This window comes from Chaetura pelagica, unplaced genomic scaffold (genome assembly GCF_000747805.2).
Source record: "Chaetura pelagica isolate M959 unplaced genomic scaffold, ChaPel_1.0 scaffold3, whole genome shotgun sequence".
NCBI lineage: Eukaryota > Metazoa > Chordata > Aves > Apodiformes > Apodidae > Chaetura > Chaetura pelagica.
This window is the reverse complement of record NW_009952974.1, coordinates 8,224,038-8,237,895: the sequence shown is the minus strand read 5'-3', so window position 1 is coordinate 8,237,895 and position 13,858 is coordinate 8,224,038. Positions and strand designations below refer to the sequence as shown.

General features: G+C 37.0%; 1 protein-coding gene across 1 annotated transcript in view; it reads right to left on the bottom strand.

Moving 5' to 3' along the window:
• PSMD14 (proteasome (prosome, macropain) 26S subunit, non-ATPase, 14) overlaps window positions 1-13,827 on the bottom strand; it is a 46,785-nt gene extending 32,958 nt beyond the window's left edge. The window contains exons 1-2 of the mRNA XM_009996286.1: window positions 13,758-13,827; window positions 9,485-9,564 (exon numbers count right to left, since the gene is read on the bottom strand). Coding sequence (XP_009994588.1) covers window positions 9,485-9,564; window positions 13,758-13,827 — 150 coding nt within the window. The remainder of the gene's footprint in view (window positions 1-9,484; window positions 9,565-13,757) is intronic.
• Between the last annotated feature and the right edge of the window lie 31 nt (window positions 13,828-13,858).

Genomic DNA, 13,858 nt, shown 5'->3' with positions numbered 1-13,858 from the left:
TCTAATGCAGATTTTTAATTACATTATTCTAGACACAGTTCTGCCAAGAAAGCAAGTATACTTGTATAGCAGAGCAGTTAAAAGGGATTTACTTGATAAGTAAAAGAATGCACTGGGTTCTATATGCCTAAATGCTCTCTGTTGTGAAGAGCTGGTCCTCTGGAGACAAGCAGGTGAACTGGGAGACTCAGTGGTCATACCGAGGAAGGTAGTTGTTTGTAACGTCTTCTAAAAACAAACAGAAAAAACCCCAAACTACACCACTATTAATATATGAACAACACTTCAAACTTCCAGGGAAAAGTGAAGACGACTTTTTCTACATTGCAGGAAGAAAACAGAAGCCTTTGTTCAAAGGTGCTGCATTATAGTATTGCACCTTAATACTCAATAGCATGAGATTTCAGAAAGGAGAAAGAATTTTTAAGATAAATACATTATATCAATCACTGTAAGGGGGCTGGCTGTTCCCTGCTTACAGAAAGGAACATTAAGTGAACAGGTGTAATGCAAACGGCACAAAGATGTCTGTTCTAGCTTAGTCTTTCCCCACTCTCTCTCTCATTACGGCTACACTCATTTCCTTGTCCAGGCTCCTTTGTCTCTTCTGGGGAAAGTCGGCTGGACTACACTGGCAATTAAATTGAAGAGAGAGAAATTAATTGCCTAATTATTAGAAATAAGGAAGTTTAAGATCTGAGGCCAAGAGGAGGCAGCTAAAAATGGTCTCCAGAGTTTACAGGAAAATAGTAGATCAGAGGAAACTGATAATGCTCAGGCACAGTCCAACAGATGTGTTATTTTTAGTTTGATATTTGTGATTAATATGTAGGGCATTGCTGTGGTGCAGCCCATCATACTTTTAGGCAGATATTACATCACAAAGCACACACTGTGTTATAAGTACAATCATATGACTGCTCCTAAACCAATTCTAGCATGTTTCTCTCTGCCTCACACATTAGCACTTTTGCATATAAATTACATTGTAATCACTCAACTCTGTTTCAAATGTAGAAAAACTATACCCAGCCTTTAGCAATCCCCAAAAACTTTCAAAAGAACCCACAGTACCCATGGAATTCTCACCTTCTCTACTGTAAGCACACACTGGTATCCTAATTTTGATATGAAGTTTTCAGTTAAATAGCTCTGTATTAAAACACTAACCAATGCAGTAAAATAGTCATCCCAGACAATGAAATAAACCAGCAGAGTTTACTATGTCTAAGGTGTTATTTTCTCCTTAAAAGAATGTATATTGCATATATAAACCGACACTGGGAACCTTCTACTAGAGATAACACAGGCAATCAATTCAATATTTTGAATTTTTTATGGGAGTCGATGTTAGATATTAACAATTAATTAAAAAATGGTTTGTGCTGAGAAATTTTTTCTTCCTTAAAAGGTTGACAGTGTCTGGGGGGAAAAAAAGTAGAATTGGAATAAGCCACCCAAATTGAACACCATGTCATCTACTGGGCAGTATACTGGAATTCTAGAAATACTAACATTCTTAGTACTTGAAAACTTCCTTGGAAAATGTCTCAGAACAGCAGATAATAGTGTATTGCCACAATTCAAACCACATAAAGGAGAAATGTGGAGTCACAGGAAGGGAAAAGTCATGCAGGTGCAACAGATAACAAGACACCAAAACACTCTATGGCTTTCCAAAGGAAAAAGCACTTCATTACTTTAAAGACAACACATTTGCACTCAAACTAAACCCCAACCTGTTTCAAGAATCGATTAACCAAAACTATTTTTAGTAAAATATTTAAGGTGCTGGGGATTTTCTGGTTGGGTTTTTGGGGTTGTTTTTGGTTTTGGGAGGAGGGATGGGGGGAGGGTTGTGTTTGGCTTTATTTTGGTTTTGACATTGTTTGTTATTGCTTGTTGTTTTTGTTTTGGGTTGTGTGGTTTGTTTTTTTTTTCACAGAAGGAATCTTAGGATACAGATTAGCCAGCTAGAAAATACTTCAAGAGACACATCAGTTTAATGAAGTTACTCAAGGCAACTTGCATTTAATTGTTAATTAGGAATGATCTACACTGAATCTGACCCTCCTTTGCCTGACAGATTACCAACTCTTAATCCGAAGCCCTGCAGAATACTGAGCCAGTAGTGCTCTTTTCTAATAGCCATCCTGGCTAGATCAGCAGATGAAACAGAACTTTAGATCAGTGGCAGGTCTCCCAAGTTCCCACAGTGCCACAGATTTACTAAATGGGATCAGCATGTTCTAAAAAACTATGATAATATGAGGGAAAAAGGTTCCACAGCATCAAGCAGTGCAATGCTTGAAATCTCATAATCAAAGTGACAGTTCTCACGTGCCATTTACAATGCCCTAATCTGGAAACATCCCAGCTAACCCATCTGATCAACTATTTCACAGATGGAAGCACTTGATGGCTAATTGGCAAGTCCATTATTCAAATAAAATAGCTATCTGCACTTGTATTTTCTATATTCCAAGTCAAGGTGTAAACACTCCTTGTAAGATACAGGTCACTTCTCAGTGTCTCCCTCCATTCTCATTTGGATTTTTTCCCTTTCCCTCTGCTAGCAAATATGTTCATTCAGAAATACAGAATAAGATTTATTTTCCATTTATTGCACTAGAACAGTTGTCTGCACTGACAGAGCAATATAAATTAATATTTTTTAAAACTCATTAAGTAATAAAAAGTTATTTCAACAGCATTTTTTAAAAGTGTCATGAGTTATTTCACAGCTTCTGATCACATCTGGATTTAGAAAAACAGAATATGTTAGCACAGACAATAACCTGTATAGCTTGGATTATTGTTCTTATAAAGTGCTGGGGAGAGAGCTCTGCTAAAAACACACCTAATTTCGTCACTTGGTATCCAGTGTGATTACCTAATAGAGGCATATGTGGAACTGATTTCACCAGCAAACAATAGTTCAGCTTACAAAATGAAGAAAAGTGTTGCTTTAAATAACTGCCTGCTACATAAGTAGAATGCTTTTACATACCCCACAAAGCCTGTTTGTCTGCAGCAAATGTACACTGCAAAGCTAAGTATTACATCACTAGTGAAATTCTTTGATAGGCAGTATTCCAGGGGGTTGAACAGGAAGAGATTGAAAAGAGTGAACCAGGAAAGGGAAGATAAAAAACCAAACCCAACATGACAAGAGTCAGCTGAAGAGGAGGCCATGGAAGAGAAGGAAAACAAGTGCACTGCCAAAATCTGAATTCCCATGAACTACAGAAAGGAAATTAATAAGCATTGTGCTTGTGACAACAAAACACTTTCTAACTTTAATTGTTCCCCCACATCTTTAAAAAAAATTAAGTCACTCATTCTTCTTGTGCATAAAATTGCCTACAATACCTGGCATGTAAGACAATTTCTGCAGGAACTGGTGTTGCAAAGGTCTTATTTAGTGTATCAGATTCAAAACTGAACATGGTAACTGCTGTTGAGGAAACTAAGGCAAGTCAGTGAGAAGGAACTGGCAGAGACCTAACAGAAACTGTGCTGACCAACAATTTGCTGTTACTTCAACATTTGTTAGTAGACTGTTAGTAGACCTTACATGATGCAGCACTCTTGCTAAGCAAAAGCCAAGCTACAAGAAAAAAAAAAAAATCCCCCAAATTGTGTTATAAAATTACTTAGACAATGACAGAATGGTTTGGGCTGGAAGGGGTCTTAAAGATCATCTAATTCCAACTTGACACCTCCCACTAGACCAGGTTGCTCAAAGCCCCATCCAACCTGGCCTTCAACACTTCCAAGGAGGGGGCAGCCACAGCTTCTCTGGGCAACCTGTGCCAGTGTCTCACCACTCTTATAGGGAAGAATTTATTCCTAAAATGTAGTTTAAATCCACCCTTTTTCAGTTTGAAACCATCACCCTTCATCCTACCATGCCATGCTCTTGTGAAGTCCCTCCACAGCTTTTTTGTAAGCCCCCTTCAGGTACTGGAAGGCTGCTGTAAGGTCTCCCTGAAGCCTTCTCTTCTCCAGGCTGAACAACACCAGTTCTCAGTTTATCTTCACAGGAAAGGTGCTCCAGCCATCTGATCTTTTTCATTGCCTTCCTCTAGACTGGAGTAGAGGGGTAGAATCACCTCCCTCGACCTGCTGGCCACACATCTTCTGAGGCAGCCCAGGATACAGTTGGCTTTCTGGGCTGCAAATGCACATTGCTGGCTCACATTAAGCTCTTCATCAACCAAGAGCCCCAAGCCCTTCCCTTCAGGGTGATTCTCAATCAATTTTCTGCCCAGCCTGTATTTGTGCTTGGGAATGCCCCAACCCATGTGCAGGACCTTGTACTTGGCTTTGCTGAATGCTTCTCTTTTTCTATATACACACAGATTATTCTTATATTAGCAAGAATGATCCACTAAGATATTTTTATTATGTTCAACCATAAAAGCAAAACCTCCAAAGACAGAACAACTATGACACTCCAATAAGAAAAACAAAAAGCTTTGCACAGTTGTTCACAACACTCTAGAGCAAGCAAATGGACAAAGTATGTCCAAGAAACACCTGATGTCTCTCTTCCACATCAAAGCCATCTGATTCACTCTGGATTGTCTCACAGTCTCAATTATCCATCAATCAATATTCAGAACATAAGTGATTTTTGAAGGTCCACTGAAACACTTAATTTTAAAGACATAAAATTATTCTTTCTGAAAAGCCTTTCTGCTGATTCAATAAACCAAAACACTACAAAAGTAGTCAAGACATCCAGTGCAAGCAGCAACTTACATAAAGAGCAATTCAGTTTTCCACTTTTTTTTCTCCAACACATATACATCAATTCATTTAAGAAACAATTCCTTATTTAAACAAACACAGAGCAGGTTTGCAAGCCAAAGCTGGCACAGGAGTTCAGTGAGCTACTCTGAATGTTACGTTCTATTGTCAGCCACAATTTTCAAGCAAGCTTTAAGTTAAAGCTGAGAAATTCAGAAGCAGCAGAGAGAGTTAACCATAAACTTGAAAAACAGCTTTGATATGCGTCAAGTTCAGAGAGGACTAAGAAGTGAAAGCTTGAGTGATTAGACTGCGCAGATGTTAAAAAAATGAAGAGTCATGAAGCAGGCTGGCAGCTCAGAGGAACAAGAGAAGTAACTGTTTAAGAAAGTAAAACTAAAAATAACCAAGGGCTGCTTGAAGATTCACTAGGAGAGCGTGAATAGAATTTTAGCTATAAAGCAGAAAAAAATTATGCGCCAAAAGTTGCAGTTTGACAAAATATCTTTAGGCTGTAAGTCAGATTAGAGTATTTCACCAAATTCTTCAGTATTAAACCACTCGTTTCCTAGCTATACTGTACACAAACACACTACAGACAACCAAAAGAAGCTTTGGTTTAGCAATTTCAATCATCACAGAAACAAACCCAGACAAACATCATGAAACACAAGACAAACAGAACCAATTCTTTCAGAAGTACATGACTCTAGATTCTCGATTTAGAACAGAGCCCTGGAGGCAGATGAGAAAACCAGAGAAAGGCCAACTCCTGCAGCCAGCCAAGACTTTGAAGGAAATTACAGTGGAGCCCCTTCCTTAAGGAAATAATTCTTCCTAGAAGCATCAGACCAAGAAGTTCCTAATTTATTTTTTTCCTGTATCCACAGTAGTCAGCACAATGTAGTAAGATCAGCTTGGTTTTATTTTTGAAGACTGCTGGGTGCACCAGTTGGCCAAGGTAAAAAGCATTAGGACTTGCTTTAGTGGTAGGAGAAGCCATACAGGGTACGTAGGTCTTACAGTGGAACAGGAGAGCTGGCAGTGAGGCCTTTTTGCTGAGTAGAGTTACAGAAGTGAGGACAACAGTAAACAAGAGAAGGCCTGACAGAACACACAGAGATAATTAGAACTACCTTACCTGCAAGTGATAAAGTCAACTAATATATCTTGAAATTTATATATACTTCAGTATCTTATAATGCCCATCACAATGGGATTGAAATACTGAAACACATCATTCATAAAGGAGCAAGTGCACATGCTCAGACTTTTAGAACAATCTTCATGTTCTGAAAATCCATACTATTGGAAATTGATTGTTACATTTTAATCTTTATTTTAATTGCTTTTCAATCCAAACTCAAAAACATTCAGACACCAAACAAAAGGCTTATAAACATTCTGTAAACTCAGTGTCAACACAAGGGTTCATATTGACAAAAAGCCCAGTCAGGCTGTGCCAGTCATTTGCATACACTTATACAGCATCTCTATGGAGTCAGAGATTACTATCACAAACTGTTTTTTTAATGATGTTTTTTAATACAATAAAAATAATATTCCAGAATTAATTAATATTAAACAAAACATATCGACAAGCAATATACTACCCTGTCCCAGCCCCGGCATCCCTCCTCCAAGTCGAAGTAGTCTATCCATATTTCTAGAAAAACAGAAACAAAGGAAAAATGTTCCCAAACTCTGACTTGTTTACTGAATTGCTATCTATATAATTCACCTTCAGTCACTCAGTATGTCAAAAATATTGCTGGTAATTACAACACAACATCAGACTTCCTGTTAATTAACACCACATATTAATTCAAGAAGCTGTCTTCCATGCTAATTAACAGACCTTTTTTTATTGCTTTGGTTTTGGGTTATCCCCATTTCTGAAGAACAGCACTCACATCAAACTTTTCAAAACTTTCCTATGATTCAATTAATTGAGGGATTTTTGTTGCTGCTTAAGAACAGCACCTACATCCAGGAACTGTTTAAACTTATTAGATATACAATCGGGTTTACTATGATTTGTTCAGAAGGCATCAATAAAAATGTGAAAGTAAGGATTTTAACATCCTCATTAGTAAGTTCTGCGCTAATTAACTTACAGCTTGTCGGTTATCATCAAAACTCCATGTGAAAGACACTGAGCAGATTATGGATCTCTGAATTAGCATCAAAAGCTTTTTTTTAATGAACTCATTATACTAAAAGAAATACTGTAAGGTAAACATTTAATGTGCATATAGTTAGAACACTAGTGACAGTACAGTCATTTAATACACATTTCCAGTGTTGCATGTGCCATTGCTTTAGTCCAGGATAATTCCAATCACTGCAACTAACTAGTTAGTTAATTAAGAGAAAAAAAAAAAAAAAAAAAGGCAAAAAAAAAAAAAGCAAGCTTTTCTATCTTGCAATTTTCAAAGGAGTGATGTCCAGGAATAAGAACTGTTAAGGTGCCCAAACAAAAAAATTACACTGATTATTTCCCTGCAGCTTATTCACTTTCTATTGCTGAAAAGCAATCTACTATTTAATTATAGACATCTACATAAGGGTTCTGTGTCAGCTGTAACAGACTTTTATCTTGCTTACTTGGCTTTTTCAACTTCATACCTTTATACAATAAAACAGTGATAACATTAAAACTACTGAGTATTACTTTTTTAAACAGCTGCTTTTAGCAAATCAATCAGTTTCCAAGGCTTACAAAAATTAGTAAATTTTACTGGTTTATTTTGCTTGTGAAATTGAAGACACAAAGTAAAGCATCAGAAATGATCCTCTTAATTTCCCAAGTTTTAATACAACACAACAGAGCCCATCCAGGTGATAGAAGACCAACTGAGAACAGCAAGAAATTACATTTCCAAAATATAGTCATCCTCCAAATACATGTTACATTAAACATAAGAGAATTATATATATATAATCTCAACAGACTGCATTAACAATACTAATTCAAGAACCTTCTGTGGGAAACTGTTCTTCTTCTCCCCAACTCCTGACAGCCTTGTATAACATCTTTTGTTTTGCTTTCATTTGTCCTGACAGCCAGTAGCCTCTGTGACGGCATCAGCTCGCGATTGCTTCTTAAAAATTATTTATGCCAAAAAACTGAAATAATTTTGCTTTGTATATTAAAGAAGTCTTTATGTTGAAGGTGAATGTAATCTCATTATTTCTTCTGAAATGTGCTAGTATGTTTACTAGCTAGATACTAACAAGCTTTATTCCAGGCTTTTTAAAGTTTAAATTAAGTATTTTAAGCTTCTTGTTAATGCACACAGAGGTAGTATTTGAACCTACCACTGGACAAGATTATCTAACTTCTACGTTAATGACGTATGGAATTTCTCCAATTTCAAACAACAATATTTAAGACACACATAATAATACAGATAAATAATACTTGCTTTAGCAAGCTATTAGCTTCATTTGATTCATTCCCTTGTACCACATTCAAACCTAACAACTACAGCCTTAACTAACAATAAGTATTTTCTTACAGCTACCTTGGCATTATATCAATTTAAAAGGAATTTGTTAAAGGGTTAATGGTGATCCTTTTATTTTCAGTCATTGAAACCAAGCTTCTTTATTACAGGCAAATGCTGCACACAAAGTGCATATACTTTTCTACCCTTAAGTACAACAAATTCCAAATCAAGTAGTAAGATATCCATGGAAAGGTTAAGTTGCTGTTTAAAGGTATTATGTAAGCACATGGCAAATGGCTTCAATAAAACACTCAAGTACAAATTAACGCAACCACGTTTCATTTTACCCCTCTGTAGATACTCATCCATTGAAACCCACAATTATTCATCTTTCATAACATTAACGAGGGCTGAAGAGTAGCTGAGAAGTAGATTAAACTACTAAAACTTTTACTGTGATCAATCGTGGTTGCACATTTAAGAAACTCTTAGTCTCTACAACTAGCAACCATAAAACTGGCCTCTCCAACTATAGCAACTTCCAGAAGCTGATGAAGTGTATTACCCATGTGCATTTAAGAAATAATATTGAAAAATAAATCCTGTACTTATTTACTTTAGCAAGTGAAAAGCAAGTTATTTCTAGTTCATTAATAGTGTATTTACATAATTTATTCCCATTTCTAGCCTAGCAGAATAGTACATAATTTATAGAATTATATTTTGTTGCATTAAAGTTGGATTAGACTGATTAGCTATCCAAACTGACTACTTATCAGCATAATTTTCCAGGTTTTGGAACAATGAAATCTCATTGTTTTAAATAAATGGAGCAATGCAATATCTCCCACTTGTCACAGACTAGCCACTAAACTTAAGATGTTCAGATTTTCAAGACAGAGAGAAAATCTCCACAAACCAGTTCCACATGCACTGCAAATTACTTCACTAACTCCATGGCTTGACTCTGGTTAGAGTTTTGCAACTAATACTTTCTTTTCCTATTTGTAACTGAAGGTATTTAATGGTCATAGTACATTTTAGACCTAAATATATTTGTTTACTCTGTATAAACATCTGAAGAATTTATGTTAGTGATCCAAATTAAAACAAATTTTAATTTTTGTTAATCCACTGTGCCCAAATATTATTTCAGCCATAAATCCTGTTTATGAAATAATGCTTTTGTAAACCTTAAAACTGCTTTAGCAAAAATTTTAAACCTTAATTAAGATAACTTGTAGCATTTACAAATAAAACAAATACGCATTTCTAACCTGGTGCTGCTCAGCAAGAAGTGACCGCAGAACAAACTCCCACTTTCTGACTATGAAGATAACTCCAGAAGGTCTCTTTCCTATAGAAGGAAATAGAAAGAAGGGGAAAGGTAGAATACCAGTACAAATTTAGAAACCGTAGAACACACAAAAGAAATGTTACCTCAATGACTTGCAAAAGGACAAAGCATCATTGAAGATTAACTCAAAGAATGTTTATTTGGTTTGCTTGTACCATATAATCCCTGGTACTTGCCATGTCTTGCCCAAGTATCAATAACACTAAAAGTAGTTTCCAAGTTTCTCAAAACTACATGGAAGAGTAAAATATTTTAATAATCAGTTTAAGCAACTTAAAGCTAATCAATAATTCAAAATGCTGTAATTTCCCTTTATCACTATTTTAGAAGATTTTGACATAGCTACGATGATCTAAGCAAAAAGGTAAAGAGCAGTCTGCTCTGGACAGTTTTCCTGTTTATTCTGCAAGAGCAGTTGGCGTGACTGGGAAAGTCACGGAGGATCTCAGGTTTGCCCGAATTCCACTTGAGACAGGCTGCTTCACATTCAGTTTAGGAGTTAAGTCTTATTATTCTCCTCCCAGAGAACAATGCCCACTAATTGCATCCACTCAATCATTTGTAGTGTAGTGTTTTAAAACAGATCTGTGAAATGATCTGTGGCCATGATTTGATAGACATTTTTTTCAATGTCAACGTTAACATAAGGAGCAGTGGGGAAGCTGCTGCTGCTGCTTACCAACTTGATGCTGCTTTCTCAGTACTGCCAGAACAGCCATTTGTGAAGCCTTTCAGTAAACTGATAGGCTAACAAAAATGTTGTTTTTAACCCTGTTCACTTCTCTGAGGATTCACACTGCATCCCAGAAACAGTTGTCTTGGCATAACAGAAAAAGAGGTCTTGGAAGAGCTGATTGCTTCTAACGCTCACCCAGACTCCAGAAGACATTTACGCCAAATCACTCTTTAAACTAAAGCTGCCCAAAGAGCGTCTTTGGGTTTGTTTGGTTTTTTTTAGTACCTGAGGTAATTGAACAGAGACCATTCTGAACCTCATCTCAAATAAGTACAAGAGCAAAGGAAGATGTGTTTATCTTCTTGGAAACTTTAAAGAGAAAGAAGTCAAGAGTTTCTCAGTGCCAACAGCTTGGGGTAGAATTCCACCAAGTCAAAAGAAAAGTCGCTACATTTTTACCCACTTTCCATATGGAAATGATCCAGAAGACATCAGGTGAGACAGGACCACAATAGTCAGCAGCTGTATTAACACAGGCTGCAACAGAATGACAACCGCTTCACAAGCGGGCTTTAGAGTTACAACCCAATTCACTTTTGGCCAGCTGGCCACCCAGGGGACTTGCATTCCCTTCCCCACTTCCTACAAGGATATTAAAGAAACAGATCTCTGTGAGCTTTGTCAGTTCCCTGCCAAAGGCATACAACATGGTACAGTTGAGAATTTTTCCCCTCTGGGCTGCAAAGTGCAAAAGGCTAGTTTTGATTACACACTTAGGTGTTGTTTTTTCCCCCTATATAAACACACACTTACATATATATACATACATAAACCCCCCCCAAAATAAGCAAACAGTTCACAGTAAACCTTGCCTCCCTTCCTTCCAAAGTCAACAGAAGTTATTTTGATATTTCCTTCTGTCTGCAAAGAGGAGTTAACAGTCCCTGCTTAAAGTGAAGCTTTGAGGAAGTGAGTACATGTATCAAATAGCTCCATACCAGGAAACAGCAGGCCAGTTAAAATTGTAATAAACTTGCATTTTGGTGCACATACACTCATTGAACTTGGATGACATACACTCATAAATTATATCAATGTGGTCACTGATGATGGCTTACAAAAAGAAAAAAGTTATGTAGCTTCTCTGCTTGTGGATGTCCATAATTGAAAAACCTCAGCTAAAAATTCTTGGTCATAGGATAGTATTTAAAAAAAAACAACCTTCATTATAGCCATTTTCTTTCAACTGTCCTGGCCTCAAAAGGGAAAAGTCTGAGTTTATTAATAATGCAGTGGAAGTATACTCAGAGCATCTTAAAACTGACCTGAACGCAGAATTTTTTTTTAAGAACCCATGTCTAATATCTGTTCATAACACTGTTACTGTTAGGTAACTGTAATATTGGCAAGAGTTACCCACTTTGAGAACTCTGCATTACCATTCAGTTGTTGGTTACTACTTTCACATCACTTAAATGCTGACTTAAATGTTGACTTTGAAGGATGAAAACATTTTTCCTCAGGTAACAGAGGGATGAAATTATATAAATGCATTATGCAGAAATGTATATATACCTATAGGTATAAACCAATATCTACTGTGTTTATACTTGGCATGTCTCAGCATGTATTTTGAAACCAACTTGAAACAGAGCCTTAAATTACTGTCTCTTTTCATGAGATACATGAGTTTCACACTACAGTGCACTATTTTTATTTAGCATTAACACTCCATGATGCGATCCCTCAAGGAAAGCAGGTTATCCTGGGTTGACAACTTTTTGAGTTAGCAAAAAAAAATTAATGAAAATTGGCTTCAACATACATAGAAAACACTGGCTACTAAACTGCCCTATTTGTGGAGAGTATCAAGCTAGACTCAGGTGACAGCAATTTACTCCACGCTTTGCAATTTGTACACTGAGAGACTTCATGCAAATAATTTCATCTTTGCTAACTCTGTTTCTCCACCTGAGACTACATACTAAGCTCTGTATAAACATTCCCAAATGTCCTGCTGAGAATTTCCACATAGCAGATGGGTTAACAATTTTATTAACAGCAACTAAAAACATTAATTTGAGGGGTTTTTGCTGCCACTACAGCAATGCCCAGTTCACTAAGGATAGTAAAGAGCTATGAAGGTAAATTTGCTGAGGAACTGAGTATTGCAGAAAAACATTGTTTCACCAAGAAAAGAACAAAAACTCACTGCAGGTGAAGTCAGCCAACACCCAATGAAAGAAACCTGAACAACGATCTGTGGGGGGAGTCTATTTTCCTATATATTTTATATGAAAAGAGAAAAAAAAAAAAAAATCACCATCAGTTCTCAATAATCTGTTCACCAAAGCTAAAGATTAAGTGTGCCATGAATGCAAGCTGTCTCAGAAGTGCAAGTCCAGAGCTCCATTACTGTTTTGCTTCTATAACATGCTCAGCTCCGTAAACCTAAGTTTCTTCACCACAACAGAAACCCACAAAATAAACTTTAATTTTATTCTATATCCAAAGTCATGAGCTTTTCTGAAATCTGAGTAAGTGGTGAGTAAGCACACAACTGTTGTGGAACCATCCCCCTGCCACCAACTCCAGCAATTACTCGTAACGCCAGTTTTCCATCACTCAAGGTATCCTAACTACCTGTCCTTTCCCATCATCCCAGATGTTAGGAGATAATTGTAGCTACTATTAGTACACACTCCATAATGCCTGCCAAGACTGAATCACTTCTAAGAAAGTTTACAAACTAATTTATATTCTGATATTATTTAATGTTAATTCTGAAGTATGTTCTAACTTCTCATTTTCTTAACGACATATCAAATTTGTTTCCCTCACAGGACATAACAGCTGACGGAACACGACTACATATTAAGCTATAGGTAAAAACTCATTGCTCAAAGTCACGTTAACTGATTCAGAAGCAATGCATTTGCAAGCCAAATTCCAGATTTCTTCACAATCACAGATTTTTTCTTTCCTTGATTCTATAACAGAAGCTCAAAAAAAAGTGATCTTCTCAGCAGAATCTTCTTCCAGGTGTACTCCCTTGTATCTAAGGCAGGTAGTACACATTGCACTCACAGTGGGTGAAAGTTTAAAGACTAATATAAATCTAATTTCTCATCTTGCCTAGTACCATTTCAGCTGTATACAGCTTCCAAAAACATTTGCATAAAACCTTGTTGTAACAGTCAGTCTCAATCCTTGTTGTTTTTTCTGGTTTTCTACAGCGTACTGGAAACAAACACAACTTTAAGCGATGACATCACCGCACATCCCGATTTGTCAACTATTTACAAGCAACCAGCTGTGTCACATACATGTGTTCTGAAAATGATACTCAAGTCAGATGTATGCTAAAAACAGCACTCTTGATTTTTATTATGGCTCCTTTTCCACTTAACTCTGCTTCACCTTTCCTGACACGGATTAAACATTTCTCCTCCTTCTCGCATCCCTGCCAGCGCTTTGCCTTCGCCTCCTCCTCCTCCCTATGTAACTCGGGCCGTACCCCAGGAGCAGCAGCGTTTACATCCCTGAAGTCCCTTCGATGGGCAACAGATTGCTGCTGCTGCCCGCATGATAACGTGGCGCCCGGGGGCACCGCCTGCC